Source organism: Equus caballus, chromosome 8 (assembly GCF_041296265.1).
Source record: "Equus caballus isolate H_3958 breed thoroughbred chromosome 8, TB-T2T, whole genome shotgun sequence".
Taxonomy (NCBI): domain Eukaryota; kingdom Metazoa; phylum Chordata; class Mammalia; order Perissodactyla; family Equidae; genus Equus; species Equus caballus.
This window is the reverse complement of record NC_091691.1, coordinates 3,189,665-3,213,873: the sequence shown is the minus strand read 5'-3', so window position 1 is coordinate 3,213,873 and position 24,209 is coordinate 3,189,665. Positions and strand designations below refer to the sequence as shown.

The following is a 24,209-nucleotide window of genomic DNA, read 5'->3' as shown; positions in this document are numbered from 1 at the left end:
GTAGTCATCCTAGGGGGTGCCTCATATTGTAGTTTTGATTTGCTTTTCTCTAATGACTAATGATGCCAAGACTCTTTCCAAGTGCTTATTGGGCATTTGTATATCTTCTTCCGAGAAATGTCTATTCAGATCCATTGCTTATTTTTAAATTGGGCTATTTATCTTTTTATTGTTAAGTTGCAAGTGTTCTTCATAGGGAATGATGTCAGTGTCACGGCAGAGTGAGCTGTTCCCTTTGTCTCTCCCCTCAAAGTTACAACTAAATGGACATTCATTAGCCAACAGAGGATTCCCACACAGCACAACAGGAATCCTGAGAGATCCACACAGATATACTCCTGAAGGTGGGTGGACTGAATCGTGGGAAGCAGTGGAACTAGATAAGCACATCCCACCTACTGCCCAGTAGCAGTGATCCAGGTTGCAGAGCCTCACACAGTAGCCATGCAACTGTAAGAGGAGGCAGGAACAGTCAGGCCCACACATGTGAATCTTTTTGGAGTGGGAGCCTGGCCTGCAGGAGTCCCCACTGTGCCATGGCAGCCCCACTTGAGAGATCACTCCCCACCAAGTGGCAAGTGGTGTCAGCTCAGCCCCCATGAAAGTACCCACACACCAAATGGAGCAGCTCAGCCAAACCATTCATGAGCACAGAATTGCCATGCATGTACACAACCCACCTGCTGAGCAAATGTCCCCACCCCCACAACAGTGACCCACCAAGTGGCTGCAGCCAGCCCACAAAAATGCAATTGTGCACACACAACTTCCAACAGAAAAGGCAGGATCAGAAACACAGCTCCTGACCCTCCCCAGTGTTGGCAGGTGGAATCTGCCACTTGCTACTACCACAAATGCACCAGTGAAGGATCAGTTCATCAAACCCCATGACACAGTAACACTTCAGGGCAGAAGGAAAATGACACGTCTCTGTAAAACAATCCTGAAGTCACAGAAACTTACAACCTAATGACAGAGTATTTACAATAGTTGACATAAAGAAACTCAATGAGTTACAAGAAAACTCAGAAAGATGGTTCAATGAGCTCAGGAATAAGATTAATGAACAGAAGGAATACTTCACCAGAGAGATTGAAGCCCTTAAAAAAAACTATACAGAAATTCTGGCTATGAAGGACACAATTAATGAGATAAAAATTAATCTAGAAATCATAAAAAATTGAGCTGACATTACATAGGATATTATTAGTGAATTAGGGGACAGGAATCTAGAAATGCTTCAGGTGGAGGAGGAGAGATAACTAAGATCTTTTAAAAATGAAGAAATTTGAGGCCAGCCCCATGGCCGAGTGGTTAAGTTCATGTGCTCTGCTTCAGCAGCCCAGGGTTTCACTGATTCCAATCCTGGGTGCAGAAATGGCACCACTCATCAAGCCATCCTGAGGCAACATCCCACATGCCACAACTAGATGGACCCACAACTAAAAAATTATGCAACTATGTACCAGGTTGCTTTGAAGAGAAAAAGAAAAAAAAAATGAAGAAATTCTTTGACAAATATCCAACTCAATTAGGAAAAGCGACACAAGGATTATAAGTATTCAAGAGGGAGAAGAGGGGGAGAAAGGAGCACAGCTTGTTCAAAGAAATAATAGCTGAGAACTTCCCAAACCTTGGGAAAGAACTAGACTTACAAGTACATGAAGCCAATAGAATTCATAATTACATCAATGCAAACAGACCTTCTCCAAGGCATATAATAGTAAAGCTGGCAAAAGTGAATGACAAAGAAAAAACATTAAGGACAGCAAGGCAGAATAAAATAACCTATAAAGGAACCCATATCAGGCTTTCAGCAGATTTCTCAGCAGAAACCTTACAGGCTAGGAAAGAATGGATGATATATTGAAATACTGAAAGACAAACACTTCCAGCAAAGAATACTCTATCCAGTGAAACTATACTTCAGATGTGATGGAGAAATAAAAGCTTTTCCAGATAAAAAATCTGAAGGAGTTCATCACCACTAGACCTCTCTTACAAAAAATGAGGAAGGAAGCCCTCACACCTATAACAAAAAGGCAAAGTTTACAAAGCTTTGAGCAGGGAGATAGACAAAATCAGAAAATTTCAGCTCTCTATCAGAACAGGTTAGCAAAAACTTAGCTATAATATTAAAGATAATAGGAAAGAAAACATCAAAAATAATTATAAACACTTCAATTTAGTCACAAACTCAGAACACAAAACAGAATAATTTGTGACAACAATACCTCAGAACTGGAAGAAGAAAGGGATGAAAGCTGCTTAGGCTAATGGAGATATGAGGTTATCAGAAAATGGACTATCTCATCTATGAGATCTTTTATACAAAGGTCATGGGAGTGACTAAACAAAAAACAGAGCAGAGATACAAGTCATAAATAAAGAGAAAACTCAGAAAACCACCAAATTGAAATGGCTGTCAGAAATGCAAGGGAAGAGAAACAATGGAAACATACAACAACCAGAAAACAAGAGATAAAGTGGCAGTATTAAGGCCTCACATATCAATAATCACTCTAAATGTCAATGGATTCAGTTCTCTAGTTAAAAGATACAGAGTGGCTGGACGGATTAAAAAACAAGAGCCAACAGTATGCTGCCTCCAGGAAACACATCTTAGCACTAAAGACAAACACAGTCTCAGAGTGAAGGGCTGGAAGATGACACACCAAGCTAATGACAAACAAAGAAAGCAAGCGTTGCCATACTTATATCAAAGTAGACGTCAAGATAAAAAAGGCAATGAGAGACAAAGAGGGACAATATATAATGATAAAAGGGACACTCCACCAAGAGGACATAACATGTAAATATATATGCACCTAACACAGGAGCACCAAAGTACATAAAGCAACTATTGACAGACATAAAATGAGAAATTAACAGCAACACAATAATAGTAGAGGACCTAAACACCCCACTTACATCAATGGATAGATCATCCAGAGAGAAAGTCAACAAGGGAACAGTGGCCTTATATGAAACACTAGACCAGATGGACTCAATAGATATATAGAGAACATTCCATCCAAAAACAGCAGAATACACATTCTTCTCAAGTGCATAGGGAACATTTTCAAAGATAGACCATATGTTGGGAAACAAGACAAACCTCAATAAATTTAAGGAGATTGAATTCATATCAAGCACCTTTTCCAACCACAATGCTATGAAAATAGAAATCAACTACAAGAAAAACCTGGGAAAGCCACAATATGTGGAGATGAAACACCACACTACTGCACAAGCAGGTAATCGATGAAGAAATCAAAGAAGAAATTTGAAAAATACCTGGAAACAAATGAAAATGAAAACACAACATACCAACTCTTATGGGATGCAGCAAAAGCAGTGTCAAGAGGGAAATTCATAGCAATACAGACCCACTTTAACAAACAAGAAAAATTCAAATAAGTAATCTTAAACTACACCCAACAGAACTAGAAAAAGAATAACAAAGCCCAAAGTCAACAGAAGGAGAGAAATAAAAAATCAGAGCAGAAATAAATGAAGTAGAAACCAAAAAAAAAAAAAAACAGTAGAAAGGATCAATGAAACTAAGAGCTGGTTCTTTGAGAAGATAAAGATAGTTGACTAACCCTTAGCCAGACTCATTAAGAGGAAAAGAGAGAAGGCTCAAATAAATAAAATCAGAAATGAAAGAGGAGAAATTACAATGGATACTGCAGAAATACAAAGGATTATAAGAGAATACCATGAAAAACTATATGCCCACAAATTGGAAAATCTAGAAGAAATGGATAAATTCTTAAACTCATACAACCTCCCCAAACTGAATCAAGAAGAAATAAAGAATCTGAATAGACCAAACACAAGTACAGAGATTGAAACAGTAATTGAAAACCTCCCCAAAAAGGAAAGTCCAGGGCCAGAGGGCCTCACTGGAGAATTCTACAAAACGTCCAAAGAAGATTTAATACCTGTCCTTCTCAAGCTATTCCAAAAAATTGAAGAAGATGGAGCACTTCCTAACTCATTCTACAAGGCCAACATCACCCTCATCCCAAAGCTGAACAAGGACAACACAAATAAGGAAAATTACAGGCAAGTATTAATGATGAACAAAGATGCAAAAGTCCTCAACAAAATATTGGCAAGCTGAAAACAGCAATACATTAAAAGGATCATACACCACGATCAAGTAGGATTTATACTGGGACAGAGGGATGGTTCAACATCTACAAGTCAATTAATGTGATACACCACATGAATAAAATGAGGAATAAAACAACCACATGATAATCTCAATAGATGCAGAGAAAGCATTTGACAAGACCCAACACCCATTTTTTATTAAAAACAATCTCAATAAAATGGGTATAGAAGAAAAGTACCTCAACATAAGAAAGGCCATATAAGCCAACGTCATACTCACTGGGGAAAAACTGAAAGCCATCCCTCTGAGAACAGGAACAAGACAAGGGTGCCCATTTCTGCCACTCTCATTCAACATAATACTGGAGGTTTTGGCCAGAGCTATTAGGCAAGGAAAAGAAATAGAAGTTATCCAGATTGGCAAGGAAGAAGTGAAACTCTCGCTGGTTGCATGTGACATGATTCTATATCCAGAAAACCCTAAAGAATCCATGAGAAAACTGCTAGAAATAACCAAAAACTACAGCAAAGTTGCAGGGTAGAAAATCATCTTACAAAAATCAGTTGCATATCTATACCCTAATAACATACTAGCTGAAAGAGAAGTCAACACTATAATCTCATTTACAATTGCAATAAAAAGAATAAAAATACCTAGGAATAAATTTAACCAAGGAGGTAAAAGACCTATACAACGAAAACTGTAAGACATTATTGAAAGAAATTGATGATGACATAAAGAAATAGAAAGATTTTCCATGCAGATGGATTGAAAGAATAAACAAGTTAAAATGTCCAAATTACTAAAGTAATCCACAGATTCAATGCAATCCCAATTGGAATACCTATGTCATTCTTCATGGTGGAAATAGAGCAAAGAATCCTAAAATTCATATGGGGCAAGAAAAGACCCTGAACAGCCAAAGCAACCCGGAGAAAAAAGAACAAAGCTGGAAGCATCACAATCCCTGACTTCAAAATGTACTACAAACTATAGTAATCAAAACAGCATGGTGCTGACACAAAAACAGACACACCAATCAATAGAACAAAATTGAGACCCCAGAAATAAACCACACATCTACAGAAACCTAATCTTCAAAAAGGAGCCAAGAACATACAATGGAGAAAGGAAAATCTCTTCAATGAACAGTGTTGGGAATACTGGACAGCCACATGCAAAAGGATGAATGTAGACCATCATCTTATGCCAAACATGAAAATTAACTCAAAATGGATTAAAGACTTGAAAGTAAGACATGAAATCGTAAAACTCCTAGAAGAAAATATAGACAGTACACTCTTTGATGTCAGTTTTAGAAGCATCTTTTTGAATACCGTGTCTACTCAGGCAAGTGAAACAAAAGAAAAAGTAAACAAATGGGACTACATCAGACTAAAGGGCTTCTGAAAGGCCAAAGAAATCAGGAACCAAAAGAAAAGACAACCCACCAACTAGGAGAAATATTTACAAACTGTATATCCAACAAGGGGTTAAGTTCCCAAGAACACAAACAAAAAAACAAAAAACCCAATCAAAAATAGGCAGAGGATATGAACAGACATTTTTCCAAAGAAGATATACAGATGGCCAACAGGCACATGAAAAGATGTTCAGCATCACTGATTATTAGGGAAATGCAAACCAAAACTACAAGGAGATATCACCTTGCAACTGTCGAAATGACTATAATTAGCAAGACAAAAAATAATAAATATTGGAGAGGATGTAGAGAAAAGGGAACACTCATACAATGCTGGTGGGAAGGCAAACTGATGCAGCCACTATGGAAAACAGTATGGAGGTTTCCCAAAAAGTTAAAAATAGAAATACTATATGATGAAGCTATCCCACTATTGGGTATTTATCCAAAGAACGTGAAATACAACAATACAAATACCATGTGCACCCCCATGTTCATTGCAGCGTTACTCACAATAGCCAAGATGTGGAAGCAACTGAAGTGCCCATCAGTGAATGAATGGATAAAGAAGATACAGTGGTATACTACTCAGCCATAAAAAAGGCAAAACCGTTCCATTTCCAACAACATGGGTGGATCTTGAGGGTATTATGTTAAGCAAAATAAGTCACACATAGAAAGACAAATACCTTATGATTTCACTTATATGTGGAAGATAAACAAACACATAGATAAAGAGAACAGCTTAGTGGCTACCAGAGGGGAAGGGGGTGGAAGGTTGGGCAAAAGGGGTAAAGGGGCGCATATGTATAGTGGGAGCTAAAAACTAGACTATCGGTAGTGAGCACGATGCAGTGTATACAGAAACTGATATATAATAATGTACACCTGAAATTACACAGCGTTATAAAGCAATATGACCTCAATAAAATAATTGAAAGAAAAGAGTTCTTTACATATTCTGGACACAATCCCATTATCAGATATATGATTGCATATATTTTCTTCCATTCTGTGGATTTTCTTTTCACTTTCTTGATGGTATACTTTGTGCATGCAAGTTTTTAATTTTGATGAAGTCCAACTTATCTACATTTTCTTAGATTGATTGAACTTTGCTGTCATTTTTAAAGAAAGGACTGGGGGAGGGTGAAATGGGAAAGGGGGTCAATTATATGGTGATGGATGGAAACTACACTTTTGGTGTGAGCACGCTGTTGTGTGTACAGATGTTGAACTATAATGTTGTACACCTGAAGCCTATACAATGTTATAAACCAATGTTACCTCAATAAAAGTAAAAACTAAAAGAAAGAAAGGAGCCATTGCCTAATCTGCAGTCATGAAGATTTACTCCTATGTTTCCTTCTAAGAGTTTGTTGGGAGTTTAGCTAAACTTCTCCACAGTGTTGCTGCCTCAGCATCCATTTCATGTGGACAAGCAGCCTGCAGGGGCCTTGAAGTGACACTAGCCCCTCCGGAGAGTGCACACCCTAGATAACCACCAGGAGAGTCACAAGTCAATGGAAGTTTCTGGTATGGCTTCCACCACTGCCCTTGTGAGAAGCATTCTCTCTGTCTCCCAGGGCCTTCCCCCTATGCACCCCTTAGATAACAGCCCTGTGAGACTTACCAAAACCTCTTCTCGGTTTGAATTGACCGATCCAGTCATAGCCTGAGAACCCCAAAGCACTCCACCTGTGCACCCCAATAGAGGCATATGCCCCAGGTTCTGCCCTGCTCTCTGCCTGCCCTCTGCCTGCCCTCTGCCTTAACTCCCTGGCATGGTCTCTCAAGGTTTGCTGTGGACCTTCTCCAGGATGTGTAACAAACGTCTCTATTTTGATACCTTTATGGTCTTTGATGAACCAAGACTTACCATCCAATACCCCCAGGGCTCTAACTAACAAACGTTAACTTGACATATCATAACAGCTGTTGCAGGCATACCTCATTCTGTTGTGCTTTGCAGATAGTGCATTTTTTACAAATTGAAGGTGCAGGGGAAGAGGGAGAATTCCTCCTTTTCCACTTCTGGTTCTCATGGCTGGTCAAAGGATTAAAAATTACATAAGGCAGGTTAGCAGGAGAAAAGCAAAGTTTAATACAGGCACATGGGGAACTCACATAAGCAGGAAGAATTCCAAAGACAGTCAGGCAAAATGAGGTGTTTGGGTCCTTCTGGATTAAGGAGAGGGAGACAGAGGCAAGGGGGAGAAGGCAATTTACAGGAAGATGAACAGAGTTCATATTTGGTAAACAAATGTGTGCATTGTCTTGTCTATACACAATGGGACCAGAAAGAGATCTTTTGATAAAATGGCCCTTGCTAGATGCCTTCCTGCCCCCCACACCTAGAATTGTCCATAGTAAGAGCTCCTACTGGGACAGGCCCTTCCAGCTTAAATTCTTTTAGGCAATTTGGGGGAAGGTCAAATGTTCTTCCAGTGTCTTCTGAGCTTTGTCTTCAGCTCAAAATAATCTGCATTAAAGAGTGGCACATCTTGGGGTGGCCTGCCCTGAACCCCATCAAAGGTTTGTGGCAACCTCACATCAAGCAAGTCTATTGGCATCATTTTTCCTACTGCATTTGCCCACTTTGGGGCTTTGGGTCACATTTCAGTAATACAGTGCTTGAAACTTTTTCATCAGTATTAATTTGTTATACTGATCTGTGATCAGTGATCTTTGATGTTACTATGGTAATCGTTTTGGTGTGCCACGAACTGTGCCCATCTGAGACAGCAAACTAAATTGGTACATGTCATGGGTGTACTGACTGCTGTACCCACCAGCCATTCTCCCATCTCTCTCCCTCTCCTCAGGCCTCCCTATTGCCTGAGACACAACACTGTGGAAATTAGGCCAATTAATAACCCTACAGTGGCCTCTAAGTGTTCAAGTGAAAGGAAGAGTTGCACGTCTCTCACTTTAAATCAAAAGCTAGAAAGGATTAAGCTTAGTGAGGAATGCATGTCACAAGCCTAGATAGGCCAAAAGCTAGGCCTCTTGTGCCAAACAGTTAGCTAAGCTATGAACACAAAGGAAAAGTTCTTGAAGGAAATTAAAAGTGCTGCTCCAGTGAACACACGAATGATAAGAAAGCAAAACAGCCTTATTATTGACATTGGGAAACTTTAGTGTTCCGGATAGAAGATCAAACCAGCCATGACATTCCCTTAAACCAAAGCCTAATCCAGAGCAAGGCCCTAACTTTCTTCAATTCTATGAAGGCTGAGCCAGTGAAGAATCTACAGAAGAACAGGTTGACTCTAGAAGAGGTTGGTTCATGAAATTTAAGGAAAGAAGCCATCTCCGTAACATAAAAGTGCAAAGTGAAGCAGCAAGTGCTGATGTAGAAGCTGCAGCAAGTTCTCCAGAAGATCTAGCTGAGATCATTAGTGAAGGTTGCTGCTCTAAATAACAGATGTTCAACATAGACAAAACAACCTTATGTTGTAAGAAGACACCATCTAGGAATTTCATCACTAGAGAGGAGAAGACAGTGCTTGGCTTCAAAGCTTCAAAGGACAGGCTGACTCTCTTGTTAGGGGCTAATGCAGCTGGTGACTTGAAGTTGAAGCCAATGCTCATTTACCATTCTGAAAATGCTAGGGTCCCTAACAATTATGCTAAATCTACTCAGCCCATGCTCTATAAATCGAAAAACAAAGCCTGGAGGACAGCACATCTGTTTACAATACAGTTTGTGGAATATTTTAAGCCCAATGTTGAGAACTACTGCTCAGAAAAAAGATTCCCCCTCAATATATTAATGCTCATTGACAATGCACCTTGTCACCCAAGAGCTCTGATGGAGATGGATAATTAGAATAATGTTGTTTTCATGCCTGCTGACACAACATCCATCCTGCAGGATCTGGGCAGTAATGTTGATCATGAATCAAAGAGTAATTTTCACTTTCAAGTCTTATTATTTCAGAAACACATTTCATAAGGTTATAGCTGTCATAGATAGTGATTCCTCTGATGGATCTGGGGAAAGGAAGTTGAAAACCTTCTGGAAAGGATTCACCATTCTACATGCCATTAAGAACATTTATGATTCATAGGAAGAGGTCAAAATACCAACATTGACAAGAGTTTGGAAGAAGTTAATTCTAACCCTCATGGATGACTTTGAGGGGTTCAAGACTCCAGTGGAGGACGTAACTCCAGAAGTGGTGGAAATAGCAGGAGAACTGGAATTAGAAGTAGAGGCTGAAGATGTGACTGAATTGCTGCAATCTCAAGACAAAACTTAATGGATGAGGAGCTGCTTTTTATGGATGAGCAAAGAAAGTGCTTTCTTGAGATGGAATCTAGCCTGGGGAAGATACTGTGAAGATTGTTGAAATGACAATATAGGATTTAGAATATTATGTAAACTTAGTTGATGAAGAAGTGACAAGGTTTGAGAGGAGTGAGTCCAACATTGAAAGAGGTTCTTCTGTGGGTAAAATGCTACCAAACAGCATCACAGGCTGTAGACAAACTGTGAAAGGATGAGTCTGTCGATGTTCCGGACTTCATTGTTGTCTTGAAAAAATCTCCACAGCCATCCTAATCTTCAGCAACAACCACCCTGATCAGTCAGCAGTCATCAACACCGAGGCAAGACTCTTCCCCAACAAAAAGATTACAACTCTCTGAAGGTTCAGATGATGGTTAGCAGATTTTAGCAAGAAAGTACTTTTTAATTAATGTATGTAATTCTTTTTTTAGTCATAATTCTATTGCACATCTAATAGACTACCGTACAGTGTAAATAAAACTTTTATATGCACTGGGAAACCAAAAAATTCATGTGACTCACTTTGCTGTGACATTCATCTTATTGTGGTGCTCTGGTACTGAAACCACAATATCTCCAAGGTCTGCTTGTACAGTTTCAGCTCATAGATTTAGGTCTCTGATCCATTTTGAGTTAATTTTTGCATGTGGTGTGAGGTAGCAGTCTGACTTCATTCATTTGCATGTGGAGATCCAGTTGTTGCAGTGTGTTGAGAAGACTATCGTTTCCCCCATTGAGTTGTTTTGGTTCTCTTGTAAAAAGGGAATTGGACATCAAGAGAATGAGAAGACAAGGCATAGACTAGGGGAAAATATTTCTAGAAGACATATTTGATAAAAGACTGTTATAAAAATAAACACAGAACTCTTAAAAATCAACAAGAAAACCAAAAGCCCAAGTAAAAATGGGAAAAACATTGGAACAGACACCTCACCAAAAAAGATGTACAGTTGGAAAATAAGCCTATAAAAGATGCTCCACATCCTATGTCACTAGGGAATTGCAAATTAAAACAACGAGATGCCAGTACACACATGTTAGAATGGCGGAAATCCAGTACACTGACAACACTTAATGTTGCTGAGGATGCAGAGCAACAGGAACGCTCATTCATTGCTGCTGGCAATGCAATATGGCACAGCAAGTTTGGAAGACAGTTTGGAAATTTCTTACAAAACTGAGCATAGTTTTATCGTATGAATCAGCATCCACACTCCTTGCATTTACCCAAATGAATTGAAAACTTATGTCCACACAAAAACCTGTACATGGATGTTTACAGCAGCTTTATTCATAATCGCCAAAGCTTGGAAGCAACCGGGATGTCCTTTAGTAGGTGAATGGATAAATAACTGTGGTTCATCCAGACAATGGAATATTATTTAGCGCTAAAAAGAAACGAGCTATTAAGGCATGAAAAGACATGGAGAAACTTAAGTGCATATTACTAATTGAAAGAAGCCAATCTGAAAAGGCTACACAGTACATGATTCAATTCCAACTCTATGACCTTCTGGAAAGGCCAAACTGTGGAGACAGTGAAAAGATCAGTGGTTTCCAGGGCTTAGTGGGGAGGGACGGACGAACAGGTGAAGCACAGAGGATTTTTAGGGCTTACTGTAATAGTGTGTACACGTCATTATACATTTGTCAAAACCCATGGGAAGTGCAACACCAAGAGTGAGCCCTAATGTAAACCATGGACTGTAGGTGATAACAATGTGTCAATGCAGATTCCTCAGTTATAACAAATGTACCAATCTGGTGGGGGATGTTGATAGCGGGGGAGGCTGTGCATGTGTTGGGGCTGAGGGAATATGAGAACTCCACCTTCTGCTCAATTTGGCTGTGAACCTAAAATTGCTGTAAAAAATAAAGTCTATTTTTTTAAAATCTATTGACCATAATTTCAATTGGTCATAAATTTTTAAAAATTATTTTCCCATATTTTTGGACTCTCAAATCTATTCCATTGATCTATGTCTCTCCTTATGTCAGTAACACACTGTCTTGATTCTTGTAGCTTTGTAGTCAGTTGAGAAATCAGAACATGTAAGTCCTCCAACTTTGCTCTTTGTCAAAATTGTTTGGGCTCTCCTGGTTCCCTTGCATCTCCACTTGAATTTTAGGAGCAACTTGATAATTTCTGCAAAATAGGCACTTGGGATTTTAATAGGGATTTAACTGAATCTGCAGACCAATTTGGGAAGTATTACCTTCTTGACAATATTAGGTATTCCAGTCCATGAACATGGGATGTCTTTCCACTTATTTAGATCTTTAATTTTTTGCAATGATGTTTAGTAGTTGTCAGTGTACGTCTTGCATTTTTTTGCCAAACTTACTCTAAATATGTTTATACATAAATTTTTTTGATGCTTTGTAGGCAGAATTGTTTTCTCAATTTCATTTCTGGATAGTTCATTGTAGGTATACAGAAATACAATTGGTTTTTGTATATTGATCTTGTGTCCTGCAGCTTTCCTGAATTGGTTTATTAATTCTGATATTTTTGTGTGGATCCCTTAGTATTTTGTCTATGTAAGATCATGTCATCTGAGGCTAGAGATAGTCTTAGTTCTTCCTTTCCAATCTGGATTCCTTTTATTTCATGTTCTCACCTAATTGCCATGGCCAGAGCCTCCAGTAAAATGTTGGGTACAAGTGGTAAGAGAGGACATCCTGGCATTGTTCCAAAGCAGAAGCAAAGGGAAAGCTTTGAGTCTCTCACCACTGAGCACAGCAGCAAAGGGATTTTCATGGATGGTCCTTATCAGTTTGGGGGGGTGGGCCCTTCTATTCCAGGTGTGTTGACTGTTTTTTTCTGTGTCTGTGTGAGACAATGGTGTGGTTTTTCTTCTTTATTCTATTAGTATGGCATATTCATTTGATTGATTTTCATATGTTAATTCAATCTTGTATTCCTGGGATAAATCCTGCCTGGTCCTTTTTACATGTTGCTCGATTCGATTTGCTGGTACTCAGTTGAGCAATTCTGCATCTATATTCATAAAAGATGTTGGTCTGTGGTTTCTTTCGTTGTAATGTCTCTGTTGGGTTTGGTGTCAGGGTGCTCCTGGCTATGTAGGATGAGGAAGGAAGCATTCTCTCATCTTCGTCTTGTATTTTTGGTGCATTGTGTTCACTGCATATCCATGTGTTGCTCTGTGTAACTGCCTTGCTCGCTGGGGTCCAGCACTTGGCCCAGCCATGTCCCTGGAAGTTTAGTTTACTGTGTCGACCATGCTTGACCATGAGTATCCACTGGATGTTGGTGCCTGTGAAGGGGGTGTGGTGAGAGTCTCTCTCTGGGTAGATGAAAAGTCAGTGCTCTGAAACCCTGCATACCAGCTCTCAGGTGGCCGTCGGTCAGGCCTTGGGGGAGCTCCTGTTACACAACTGCCCAGGCCTCTTGTTTGGAAATGAATTTTTCCGGGTTTCTGTGAAGGCGTTTCAGAACAAGGAGCATCTGCTCAGTTATGTTTAGGCCACACAGGAGTGAGGTGTGGGAGGGGTCACCCCTGCAGGAAGTGGGAGCCCATCTGAGAAGCTCCTCAAGACAACGTCAGCCACATACCAGAAGGGAGCAAGGGGCTGGCTAAGGCAGAGTGCTCCAAGTGGCACCATCTCGCCTGGGCGTCCACCACCCTGTCACCAGCCTGCTGAGCCAGACAGCCTGCAGGTGCCCCTAACATCCTATCCCACAAACCACATAGAAACCTGACAACGTGGAGAGAGTTCTGGGGGAAGAGGATGACTGTTTTGTTTTTCTTTTGCTTGAATAGATTGTCTTCATTTTGCTGTAGACAAGTTCACACCCTGTGACACCAACCTTTCCACTTTCAAAGGAGTGGGAAGAGCAGAAGGACACAGACCCCACAGTCCCAGAAATAAATAAGCCTGAGGGGAGTTTGTGTTGGTCACGTGATGAGACAAGTGATGTATCCTCATGATGCGGGGACTGGCATGGAGCAGATGCTCAGTCCATGACACCTCTCAGGGATATCCACAAGTGGGGAGCCATCATTCAGTTCCCCCAGGCTTGACAATTACTCCTGGGCTAGAAGGGGCTGCCATTGGGGTCTGAGGGGCCCTAGGGCTACCCCAAGTGGAGGGCTGGACGTCATCCCCAGGGGTCTGCTTGCCTCCTTTCAGGACACTGTCGGTAGCTGGAAGCTCAGAACAGCCAGCATGATTTCTGCCAGTTCACAGAACACTCCCCACAGCCGGGCACTCACTTGTCAGTGGGTGAGGGTGGCTTACTGCCATCCCATTGTGCCAGGAGGTCAGGGACTGCCCAGGGCCTCTCAGCCACATTCAGACCCTCATCTTACCAGCGTCTTGCCTGATTCCCGCAGCCCCCACACCTCCCAAGGTCGAGGGGCCTGGATGGTGCCCAGCTGGTGGAGTCTGTGTGTTGGGATGAGGGATCATGTAGGGTGTCAGCAGCAATGTTAAATGTGTGGGCTTAGTCCCCTCCCAGATCTGGACCTTAGCCTCCACCCACCTCCTGAGGCCACCCCAGTGACCTGGGCTAGTCAGTTGCCTGGAGGCCTGGGCTTCCTCATCTGTGAACTGGGCACAGCCACAGGGCTTCCCCAGAACCTGGGGAGGTGTGGGTAGGGTGGTCTGGGTGCATGTGGGATCATGAGGCAAGGTCCAGTGCTGGATCTGGTGCTAGGCATGGGGTGGGCCCTGCACACTGAGGGGCAGCGATGTGGACAGCAGGGGAGTCAGAGCAAGTCCTGTGTGGTTGAACTCAGCCAGAGAGGTCATGGAGCCTAGGGTACCTAGGGACAGGGGCGTGGCAAAAGGGACTCTGGCACTGATGAGGCAGCAGTGTGTCAAGGTGCAGGGGAGGGAAGCAGGGCCTTGGCATTCAGCGCAGGGCCCAGGGTGCCCCCCACTCCCAGTGGGGTGAAATGATAGACCAAACTGGCAAGGCAGTGGATGGGGCATGAACATCGCTGTCTGAGGTCAGGTGGCCACCTGGGTGAAGCCCAGGGCCACAGAGTCATTCCAATCCTGGGGCCTGGGGGCCTGGCCCCATTCTTGGGAAGCCTCAGGTTTCCAACATGCTCTGGGATCCCAGACCACGGGAGGGGTTCCTAGCCTGGCTCCCTGGGGCTGCCCCATCCCCACTCTCAGAGCCCCTCCCAAACACCCAGTCCCTTGCCCTGGAGGCAGGCTGAAGGGGTCCCCATGCTTCCCTGTGGCCTCCTGCCCACCCTGCTGCCAGGCCCTGAGCCTGCCTCATCCACCCCTGCAGCTGCCAGTGGTTCCAGGCTTGGGTCCTCAGGGCAGGGTCAGAGCAAGGACTGAGGGCTGGTCAGGACCCAGCTGGGTAGCCTCTCACTCCACTCTCACCCTCTTAGGTGCCAGCAGCTGACTTGGTGCTCATCTCAGCTGCCCACCATGGCCTGGGGAATACCCAGCACCGCCAGCCTGGCGCGCTTCTGCCAGAAACTGAACCGGCTGAAGACACTGGAGGAGCCCACGATGGAGACATCACTGAGGCGCAATCTGACTACACTGGACCTGACCCTGCAAGGTGTGGGTGGTATGGTTGGCTTAGGCCTCTATATCCTCACAGGCACTGTGGCCAAGTGGATGGCCGGCCCTGGAGTGCTTGTGTCCTTCAGCGTGGCTGCCGTGGCCTCCCTGCTCACAGCCCTATGCTATGCAGAATTTGTAGTGCATGTGCCCTGCAGGGGCTCTTCCTACCTGTTCACCTATGTGTTCACGGGCGAGCTGTGGGCCTTCCTCGTTGGCTGGATCGTGCTCATCCAGTGTCTCATTGGTGGAGCTGCCATGGCCCGCGTCTGGAGCAGCTACCTGGACGTCATCTTTAGCCACCGCATCCGCAGCTTCACCGAGGCCCATGTGGGCATCTGGCAGGTGCCCTTTCTGGCCCAGTACCCAGACTTCTTGGCTGCTGCCATCATACTTTTGTTCTTGGCTTTCGTCTCCTGTGGAGGTCGTGTCTCTTCCTGGGTCAACAACATCTTCTCCACCATCAGTCTGGTCGTCATCCTCTTCATCATCATCCTGGGGTTTGTCCTGGCCCGCCCACACAACTGGAGTGCTGAGGAGGGCGGCTTTGCACCCTTCGGCTTCTCCGGCATCATGACTGGCGCCGCCACCTGCTTCTACGCCTTTGCAGGCTTTGGTGACATTGCTGCCTCCAGTGTTGAGGTCCGGAACCCAAAGCGAACAGTGCCTATGGCCCTTGCCATCTCAGTTGGTGTAGTGGCTGGCGCCTACATCCTCGTCTCCACAGTCCTCACCCTCTTGGTGCCCTGGCACAGCCTGGACCCTGACTCAGCACTCGCTGATGCCTTCCTCCAGCAGGGCCATAGCTGGGCAGCCTTCATCGTGGTGGCTGGTGCAATCTGTGGTAAGGGGCCCATCTGGACAAGGTGGGAAGGAACAGGGTGGAGGGGCCTCCAGGGGACACATCTCCCCATCTGGGCCTATGCTCTCAATTGCATCCTGGACCCAGGAAGGTGCTAATGATTAGACTATCCACCCGGGCTTGTTGGGAGGGACCTACTTACCACCTCTCCCAGTTGTACACAGCATGTCAGTTCTGGGGATGTGCTTCCAGATCCTTCCAGGCGGAAGGACTCAGCCCTCATCAGATTCTCCAGTGGGCCTGTCACCTAAACTGGGATGTCCCATTCCTGGGTGGTGAGGGGGAGCAATCCTGCACCCCACATACACTCACACTCATTCTCAGAGCTCAGAGAAACTCATGGCCATGTTCCCAAGGGGCCACCCATGCCCTGGCCCACAGCAGCGGCCCCTGTGGGCCTTTGCACCATGCTGACCAGTCTCCCACCCTCTGTCACAGCCGTAATCACTCTCCTGCTCAACATCCTCCTGTTCCTGCCACGTATGGTCTGTGCCATGTCTGCCGATGGGCTCTTCTTCCAGGTATTTGCCCCCAAGCACCCCCGGAATCAAGTGCCTGTGGTGAGCACCCTGGTGTTTGGGTTCCTCATGGCTTTCCTGGCACTGCTGCTAGACCTCCAGGCACTAGTCCGGTTCCTGTCCATCGGAATAATGCTGGAACTCACTGTCCTGACCACCAGCATTATTGCTCTACGCTTCCGAGAGTCCCCTCCATCCAGTTCTCAGAGCTCAGGCAGCCCTGTGGGCACAGAGCAGGCCTCAGCCCCTGAGCCCGGGCAGCTGCGACCAGCCCTGAGGCCCTACCTCCGCTTCCTGAGTGGGTGCAGGCCTGGAGCCGCCGTGGCTTGGGCCCTCGGTGTCCTGGTGGCTTCAGCCGTCACTCTGGACTGCGTGCTGGTCTTCGGGGACACGGCCCTGCACCTCCCGCCCGGGGGCTACACCCTGCTGCTCCTGCTCAGCTCCGCCACGTTTCTGCTCAGTCTCCTCATCCTGGGGGCCCACCAGCAACAGCGCCGGCAGGACACCTTTCAGGTACTTCCTCCAGCCAGCACCCACTGCGCTCAGCCCAGCCAGCTCCCTTCGCCCCTTCCTCCTCTGCTGTGGCAGGATGCACCAGGGCCACAGGGCGGGGGAGGCCAGTGCCCCACACCCCTCTCTCTGCGTGGCAGGTGGGCCCTTATCTCCAGAATCTCCAGAGGCAGAGAAAGGCTCTGTGGACTCCTGAGAAGTCAGGCCCTGGGCCAGCAGCCCTTCCCAGCAGCCCAGCCCTGCACTTGTCCCCTCAGGTTCCCATGGTGCCCCTGACTCCAGCCCTGAGCATCCTCCTCAACATCTTCCTCATGCTGCACCTGAGCTACGTGGCCTGGCTGGGCTTGTCCATCTGGTTATTGATCGGTGAGTGGGGACCTGGCTGGGACCCCAGGGGGCCGCAGGAGGAGGTCAACCAGGGAAGCAGGGCTGCGACTTGCCCCTCATGCTTGTGCTGCCCTTACAGGACTTGTGGTGTATTTTGGCTATGGCATCAGGCACAGCAAGGAGAACCAGCAGGAGCGGCCCAGGTTGATGGCCACACACAGCAACCTGGAGGAGATGGTACCAGCCCTGCAGCCCTCCAGCCAGGCACTGGCCCAAGAGCCTGGTCGCAGGGAGGAGCCAACCAGTCCATGAGGACCACTGGCTCTTGTCTGCCCTACCCCACCTTCTCAGGAGGCCAGAGGAGCTGGCAGTCCCTCTATCTGGGGCAGCTCGGGTTTTCACACCTGCCCATGCCGGACCTCAGCCCCGGTGCTGAGCTTCGAGTCTTTGGGAGTGGGCCGTGGCCACTGCTGGTGTGGTGGACTCTGCTCAGCGCCATCCAGTTTATGACCAAGTCCAGCTACCTGGGCAGATGGAGTAGGGCAGGCAGGGAAGAGGTCCGAGCCCCAGGAACCCACAATAATAACAGGTCGGCCAGCCATGTGGCCTGCTGCTGTGTCCACTGTGGGGGTCTTTGTGATCCTGAGTCCTTACCTGTCCCCAGAAACCAGATGTTATCTCCAACCTACAGCACATTTGCCGAGGTTCTGTAAGGTGAATGTGCGAGCCCTGGGACAGCCCTGAGTCAGGGACATGGCCAGACCTGGGTCCCGGGATTCTAACCTCAGGCCAGTGCCCTCTGCCCAGCACAGAGGGGAGCTACACACACCAGGCACAGGGGGTCCATGACAGGGTGGGGCCAGGCTCCCTCCCAGGCTCCACACATGTCCCTTGGGGGCAGATATAGAAAGCAGAGCCTGGACCCCAAGGAGGCCACTTAGAAAGGGCAGGACAGTTCTGGGTTCCCTCGGTTTCCCAGGGCTCCCAGAAAGCAGGGCATGTCCTGATCCCTGCCCCAGATGGAGAGACCCCCTGCCCGGGCACACGCATCTCTCAGGCACAGGCCCACATGGCGCATACGGTCGCCGACATGGACGTGCAGGCTGAGGCAGCAGCTGTTTCCCAGCCCAGGGCTGCCCACAGCTTCCAGCAGCCTCTCTCCCTGCTGCCCCCTCAGGGCTTTGTGACAAAGGCTCAGGATGGGACACACACAGGCAGGTGGGTGCACAAGCACCTGGACCTGCTCCAGGAACCTTCAGCCCACCTGGTGACGATGGAGCCCCATCTTTGGGGGTCCCCAGGCCCCAGAGAGGGCTTGGCTCCTGCAGCCCTCTCCCTCCCCACTCCTGACCGTGGGCCCGGGACACAGGGAAATTCTCCAGCAGGCAGGACTCAGGCCCCTGGAGGATTCCAGAGCCAGAACCAGGCCAGCCTACTGGGGTTTCCATGTCCTCTGTTAAGAACATTCCCTCCAGCCCCTGGGCTGCAGCTGGGGTTTGGTCAGAGCGTGGTCCTCGGGCAGTTGCCTCAGGCTGGGGTGGCAGCTGTTCAGACGTATTCTCAGGTGTGACCTTGGACAGCAGTGACATGTGTGCAGATATGCAGCCTCCCCACCCTATGAATCCCAGGAAGCCTGGTGAGCAGATTCCAGGGCATTGGGCTGGTGTCACCAAGGAGACAAACAGAGGGTCCCAAAGGACCCCATGCCCACCAACAACCCCTCTATCCAGCTCCCCATCCCAGCCCTCCACAGCCAAAGGGCTGCCACCAGGAAGGTGCTGGTGCTCATCAGCTGAGAAGGTATGGGCCCAAGAGGTGCCTGTACCTTTGCCTGGTGTCCTAGGGGGTCAGAGCATCTGCCACCACACTCCTCACTCCATGAATGAGACCCAGAGCTGGGAGGGGCCCTGCCCTGGGAACACAGCACAGAGCAGCTGCCACAGCTCCTCTTGTCAGGCTGCCTTCTCCCTGGCTTGGGACTCTGGCTGCACAGACCCCAGTGTGGGGCAGCTGAGAGGGCAGGGGCTCTCCCTGTGAGGGGGGTGCAGGCAGGGGGAGGAGGGCTGGGAGCCAGGCAGGGCCAAGGCAACAACAGCCAGTGTGGTGGACAGCTGGAGAGTGGGGAGCTGCTGGGAACACTGGAGATGGAGCCTGGGAGAGCATCTGCAGCCCCAGCCCAAACCGGAGCCCCATTGGACCAGGGCCCTGCGTCTGTTCCCTGCAGTCTCTACACAAAACTGGCTTCTGTGGTCCCCAGGCAGCACCTGCCGAGGCTGGAGCTTGGGGAGGGACAGGCTGTCTGGCAGCTGAAGGGTGGAATTCTCCCCCTACCCCTGTCCTGGTCCTGCCAGGGCATCAGCCATCAGCCATGGGGACTGACCTTTCTCAGCCCCCAACCCCCAACCCTCAACCCCCAGCCAGCAGAGAAAGGCTACAGGCCTCAGGAATGGGCCAGCAAGTGGGTGCCAGGCCCCCGGTGACAGTGTCCTGCTCCCAGCAGCAGTAGTGGGGGCAGGTGCTGGGCCCCCTCTAAGGCACCTGGGCAGCCGGATGTTGGGGAAGCCGCCTCTCTGCTCCGGGCTGGCAGTTCTCTTCGGGTCCTTTGCCTACAGATGAGGACAGCAAGGTGGGGCTCCAGCCACCACCCTCCAAAGTGTAGCCAGCGTCAGGCCCGCAGCCCCCTCCTCATGCTTGGTCCTCAGTAGAAATGGGCTTCTCCATCCAAGTACAACAGCAGCAGGTCACAGAAAGGGGTGATCTGGGAGAGGCAGGGCAGACCCACAGCCTGGCCCCCAACCTACCCTCCCACCACCTCAACAGCCCTCATCCCGAGACTCAATGTCAGCACAGGTTCTCAGGGGGGCTCTCAGGGGGTACATGCTTACCAGCAGCCAGAAGGAGCCACGATGGCCAGACTCACCACACCCAGCCAGGCCACTCCAGTGCCCAGAGTGAGGGTTGTGGGGATGAGCCCGAACTTCCCTGCCTGAGACCTAGGCTGAACCTCTCTGCCTGTGGCTGTCACTCCCTCCCACCCCTCACCCCTGCCTGCCCCCACCTGTCCTGGCCTGACCCTTACCTGTCTACTGATGAGGATGTTGAAGCAGATCCCGTAGAGCTGAGCAGGCTCCGGGCCTCCCCGCCTGAGGACTCTCCCCAGTGAGTGGCTGTCCTAGGGCAGGAGAGAGTCCAGTGGCTGCTCTGCCCACTCCTGGGGGGCCTGGCCCTCACAGGCCTCATCTTACTCATCCACTGACTCCATCCACCCCAGCCTGAGTCCTGGGTCTCAGCCCTGTGTCATTGCTGAGAACACAGGGGACAAGCAAGCTGGGACCTGCCTCTCAGAAGCTCCCTGCCTGCTGAGGGGATGGGGACAGAAGGCTCCCTAAACAGACACCAGCAGTGGGGGTGGGGGAGGTGGGGAAGCCTGGGGCTGTGGGGTCCAGAGAGGAGCATGTGCTCTCCCCTGGGAGCCAGGGAAGACTTCCTGCCAGGAGACCCTCAGGCTGGATTCCCAGGGCTCAGGGAGGAGCTCTAGGGAGAGACAAGGGTAGGGAGAACACAGAGGGGAGGGGAAGAGGGCGTGGGCAGGTCCAGCCCCACATGGTTGCATAGAGCTGGAGGGCCAGTGAAGCCAGGCCAGGAGGGCTCAGAGGGCAGTGTCATGGGCATCACCTCCAGGCCTGGTGGCTGTGTGCATGTCTGCATGAGGGTGATGAGGGGGCAGACGGATGGGACAGGTCTGCTTAGGAGACTCAAAGACACGACAATTCATGCAACGCAAGAGCGTTGAGTGCACCTCGGGTTGGAAAATAAAATATTTAGGATTATTATTGGCACAGCTGGGGAAATTTAAATATTAGATTTATCTGCCAATGTTAAATTTCCTGAGTGTGACAAAAGGACATCGGTCACCTGGGGAAGGTCCTCATTCTCAGGACAGCGTTGAGAGGGGTGAGTGTCCAGATATCTGCCACTTACTTTCCAATGGTTTCCTGTGAAATCCATCTAAATATATCTGGCTCTCTAGAGAGGGAGAGAGAAAACAAATGGGGCAGAATGGTGAAAAAATAAATAAAAATAATCATGGTGAGCCCAGATGAAGGCTATATGAGTTTTCATGGCACTAATCTTTGAAGTTTTCTATAGATTCTTGTACTTTTTCATATAAAACCTTAAGGGAAAAGTAAAGAGAAAGCCCCTGTGTCATGGAGGCAGGTGCTAGAGGCAGGGTGGAGTGGAGGAGGGGCTGGGGTGAGGGGTCCCAGCTGCAGCAGGGTGTGGGGAGAGATGGGGTGGAGGCCAAAGTGCTCAGGAGGGAGGCTGGACGGAGCCTGTGCTGGGGGACCTGGAGCTGAGAGACCCCCTCCTGCCCTGGGACCCCCTCACACACACAGCAGAGCGTCCAGAGGGATGGGCCAGGCTGTGGTCTGTCCCGGGGAGGACCTGGCTGAGGAGCAGCAGGCTGACAGTGGGGCTGCACCTGAAGTTGGAGCTCCTCTCCTGCAGCTGGAAGGAGTAGTGAGGTCGGCAGTCGGGGCCCCCGGTATCCAGGTCACCATCTCAGCAGACATGGATTCCACAGCACCGCCCTGCACACAGCACATCACTGCTCCCCCAGCACATGGGCCCAGGAGCCTATCCCCCAGTCCCCGAAGAAACCTGTCCCCACGGACCCACTGCAATGCCAGGTCCTCAAAGACCCCCACCAGCCATGGCCACGAGGTCCCCGATGTGGAACACAGGGCAGTAGGGGCTGAAGTGTGGGTCGTAGGGGCGGTGCTTGAAATAGGTGGCATCCCAGGTCTCCAAGGCACTGGACCTGAGGGGTTGGAGATGGGGGAGGATCATAAATAGCAGGGGACAAGGAGGATCTGGGGCCAGCCAGGACCCACCATGCTCACTTGGTGAGTTGAACTTGCTGAAGGTGACACTGATTTTCATGAACAGGGTGAAGTTCTCAGCCTGGACCAGTAGGGGCTTCCTGCAGGTGGGGGGAGGTAAGGGGCAGGCTGTGCTGGTCCTGGGACCCTGCCCTGGGTTTCGGGGACACTTACACAGGCACAGTGTCACTCTCCATGGGGCACCTGCCCCAGATCTCATGGGTCCTGTGGGTCCCATTGAAGATCACACACTGGCCCATTTTTATGCCTTGAAAACACAAGACAAACTCCAGGCCTCCAATCCCCACAGGGCCTGGGAAGGGAGTGGGCAGGGGGCTGCTGGCAGAAAGAAGAGACACAGAGCCACCACCGGGCCTGCAGAGGGGAGACACCCAGGGTCCCAGCCCAGTACCCCAAACCCCCATCCCTGTGGAGGCGCTGGAAGACAGGGCCCACAGTGACCATGGCTGTGCATCTCCGTCTCCCCTTCAGGACATTCCTCGTCAGCCCAGCAGGTCTCCAGTGGATGGAGAAGGCTGAGGTGGTGAGAGAGCAGAGCTGTCCAGGCCCAGGAGGTGTCTCCCCTGAGTGACCCAGCCCTGCAGTCCCCAGGGACACACCCCTCCGCTGCTTAGCCCCCAGGTTCCCTGAGTTTGGGGCGCATGGGAAAGCTGGAGAGTGCAGCTAAATGGAGGTGGTCAGAGGGGGATGGCAACCAGCCCCCGGCCAGATAGGGGTGCAGCGTTGTCTCCCAAGACAGAGCGAGACCTTCCCTCCTGACAGCTCTGTCCCTGGGGGAGCAGAAGTGACTCCTCGAGGCCAAGCTCCTCTGGTCCAATTCAGACGACAGAATAGGGATGGTGGAGGGACTCTGGGAGGGTGAGTTCATGCCAGGGTGGAGGTGCTGGGTGTGGCACACAAAGGGTGGGACCCTCCTCAGAGGAGCCTCTGGGGAAGTGGGACCCCACATACTGGCCAAGGGACCACAGGCCAGTCCCTTCCCCACCTGTTCTGCTGTAAACAGGGACATTAGTGACTGCATAGGGTCACAGAGTTCTGGGCATCAGCCAGGAAGGAGTGGGGACAAGCTCTCTTGGAGTCCCAGACCCCAGAGAGGAAGCACCCTCAAGCGTCGGGCACTGAGACAGACATGGCTCTGCCAGGCTGAGGGTGGATGCTGCTGCCCAGGGCCCCTGGCTCAGGGGCAGCAGGAGGAACGCAGCACCAGGGTGGCAGGAAGGGCTGAGGACTCGGAGAAGCCAACTGAAACGGTGGGACTTTGTGGGGATGGGACTATGAGAAGTGGGCAGGGACAGAGTGGGGCCACCTGCTCTGCCTCACCGTCCTTACCTATGTCTTGAGTCTGGCACTCCTCTCTACCCATGCTGGGCCACCATCTCCTCTGGCCAGACCACATGGTGACCAGCATGGGCTCCACCTCTGCCCTCATCCACCTCCCTCCAGCAGCCCGCATGGTCCATCCCAATACACAGATGGTCGCACCCCCTCCCCTGAGCCCTTCTGTGGCTCCGCTGCTACTGGATCCACTTCAGCTCCTGAGACGGGCTCACAGGCCCTGTGATCCAGGGCAACCCGTTCCTGGCCCAGTCCAAAACTAGGGACAACCCCACTCACTGCAGGGAGCCCTGGAAGGGTCCCAACTCACACAGCTCAGGGCCTCTGCCCACACAGCCCCCTCTGCCTGGACATCCTCAA

The 24,209-nt window shown here is 48.9% G+C and overlaps 1 protein-coding gene and 1 pseudogene across 3 annotated transcripts in view; one reads left to right on the top strand and one right to left on the bottom strand.

The window, feature by feature from the left end:
• LOC100054057 (cationic amino acid transporter 4) overlaps positions 1 to 21,708 on the top strand; it is a 54,494-nt gene extending 32,786 nt beyond the window's left edge. For all 3 annotated transcript variants that reach the window (XM_070276076.1, XM_070276075.1, XM_023646744.2), the window contains 4 exons: positions 15,216 to 16,237; positions 16,694 to 17,286; positions 17,541 to 17,649; positions 17,750 to 21,708. In XM_070276076.1, coding sequence (XP_070132177.1) covers positions 15,256 to 16,237; positions 16,694 to 17,286; positions 17,541 to 17,649; positions 17,750 to 17,922 — 1,857 coding nt within the window. In that variant the 5' untranslated portion in view covers positions 15,216 to 15,255 and the 3' untranslated portion in view covers positions 17,923 to 21,708. The remainder of the gene's footprint in view (positions 1 to 15,215; positions 16,238 to 16,693; positions 17,287 to 17,540; positions 17,650 to 17,749) is intronic.
• On the bottom strand, positions 20,217 to 23,877 carry LOC111774785 (P2X purinoceptor 6-like; annotated as a pseudogene).
• Between the last annotated feature and the right edge of the window lie 332 nt (positions 23,878 to 24,209).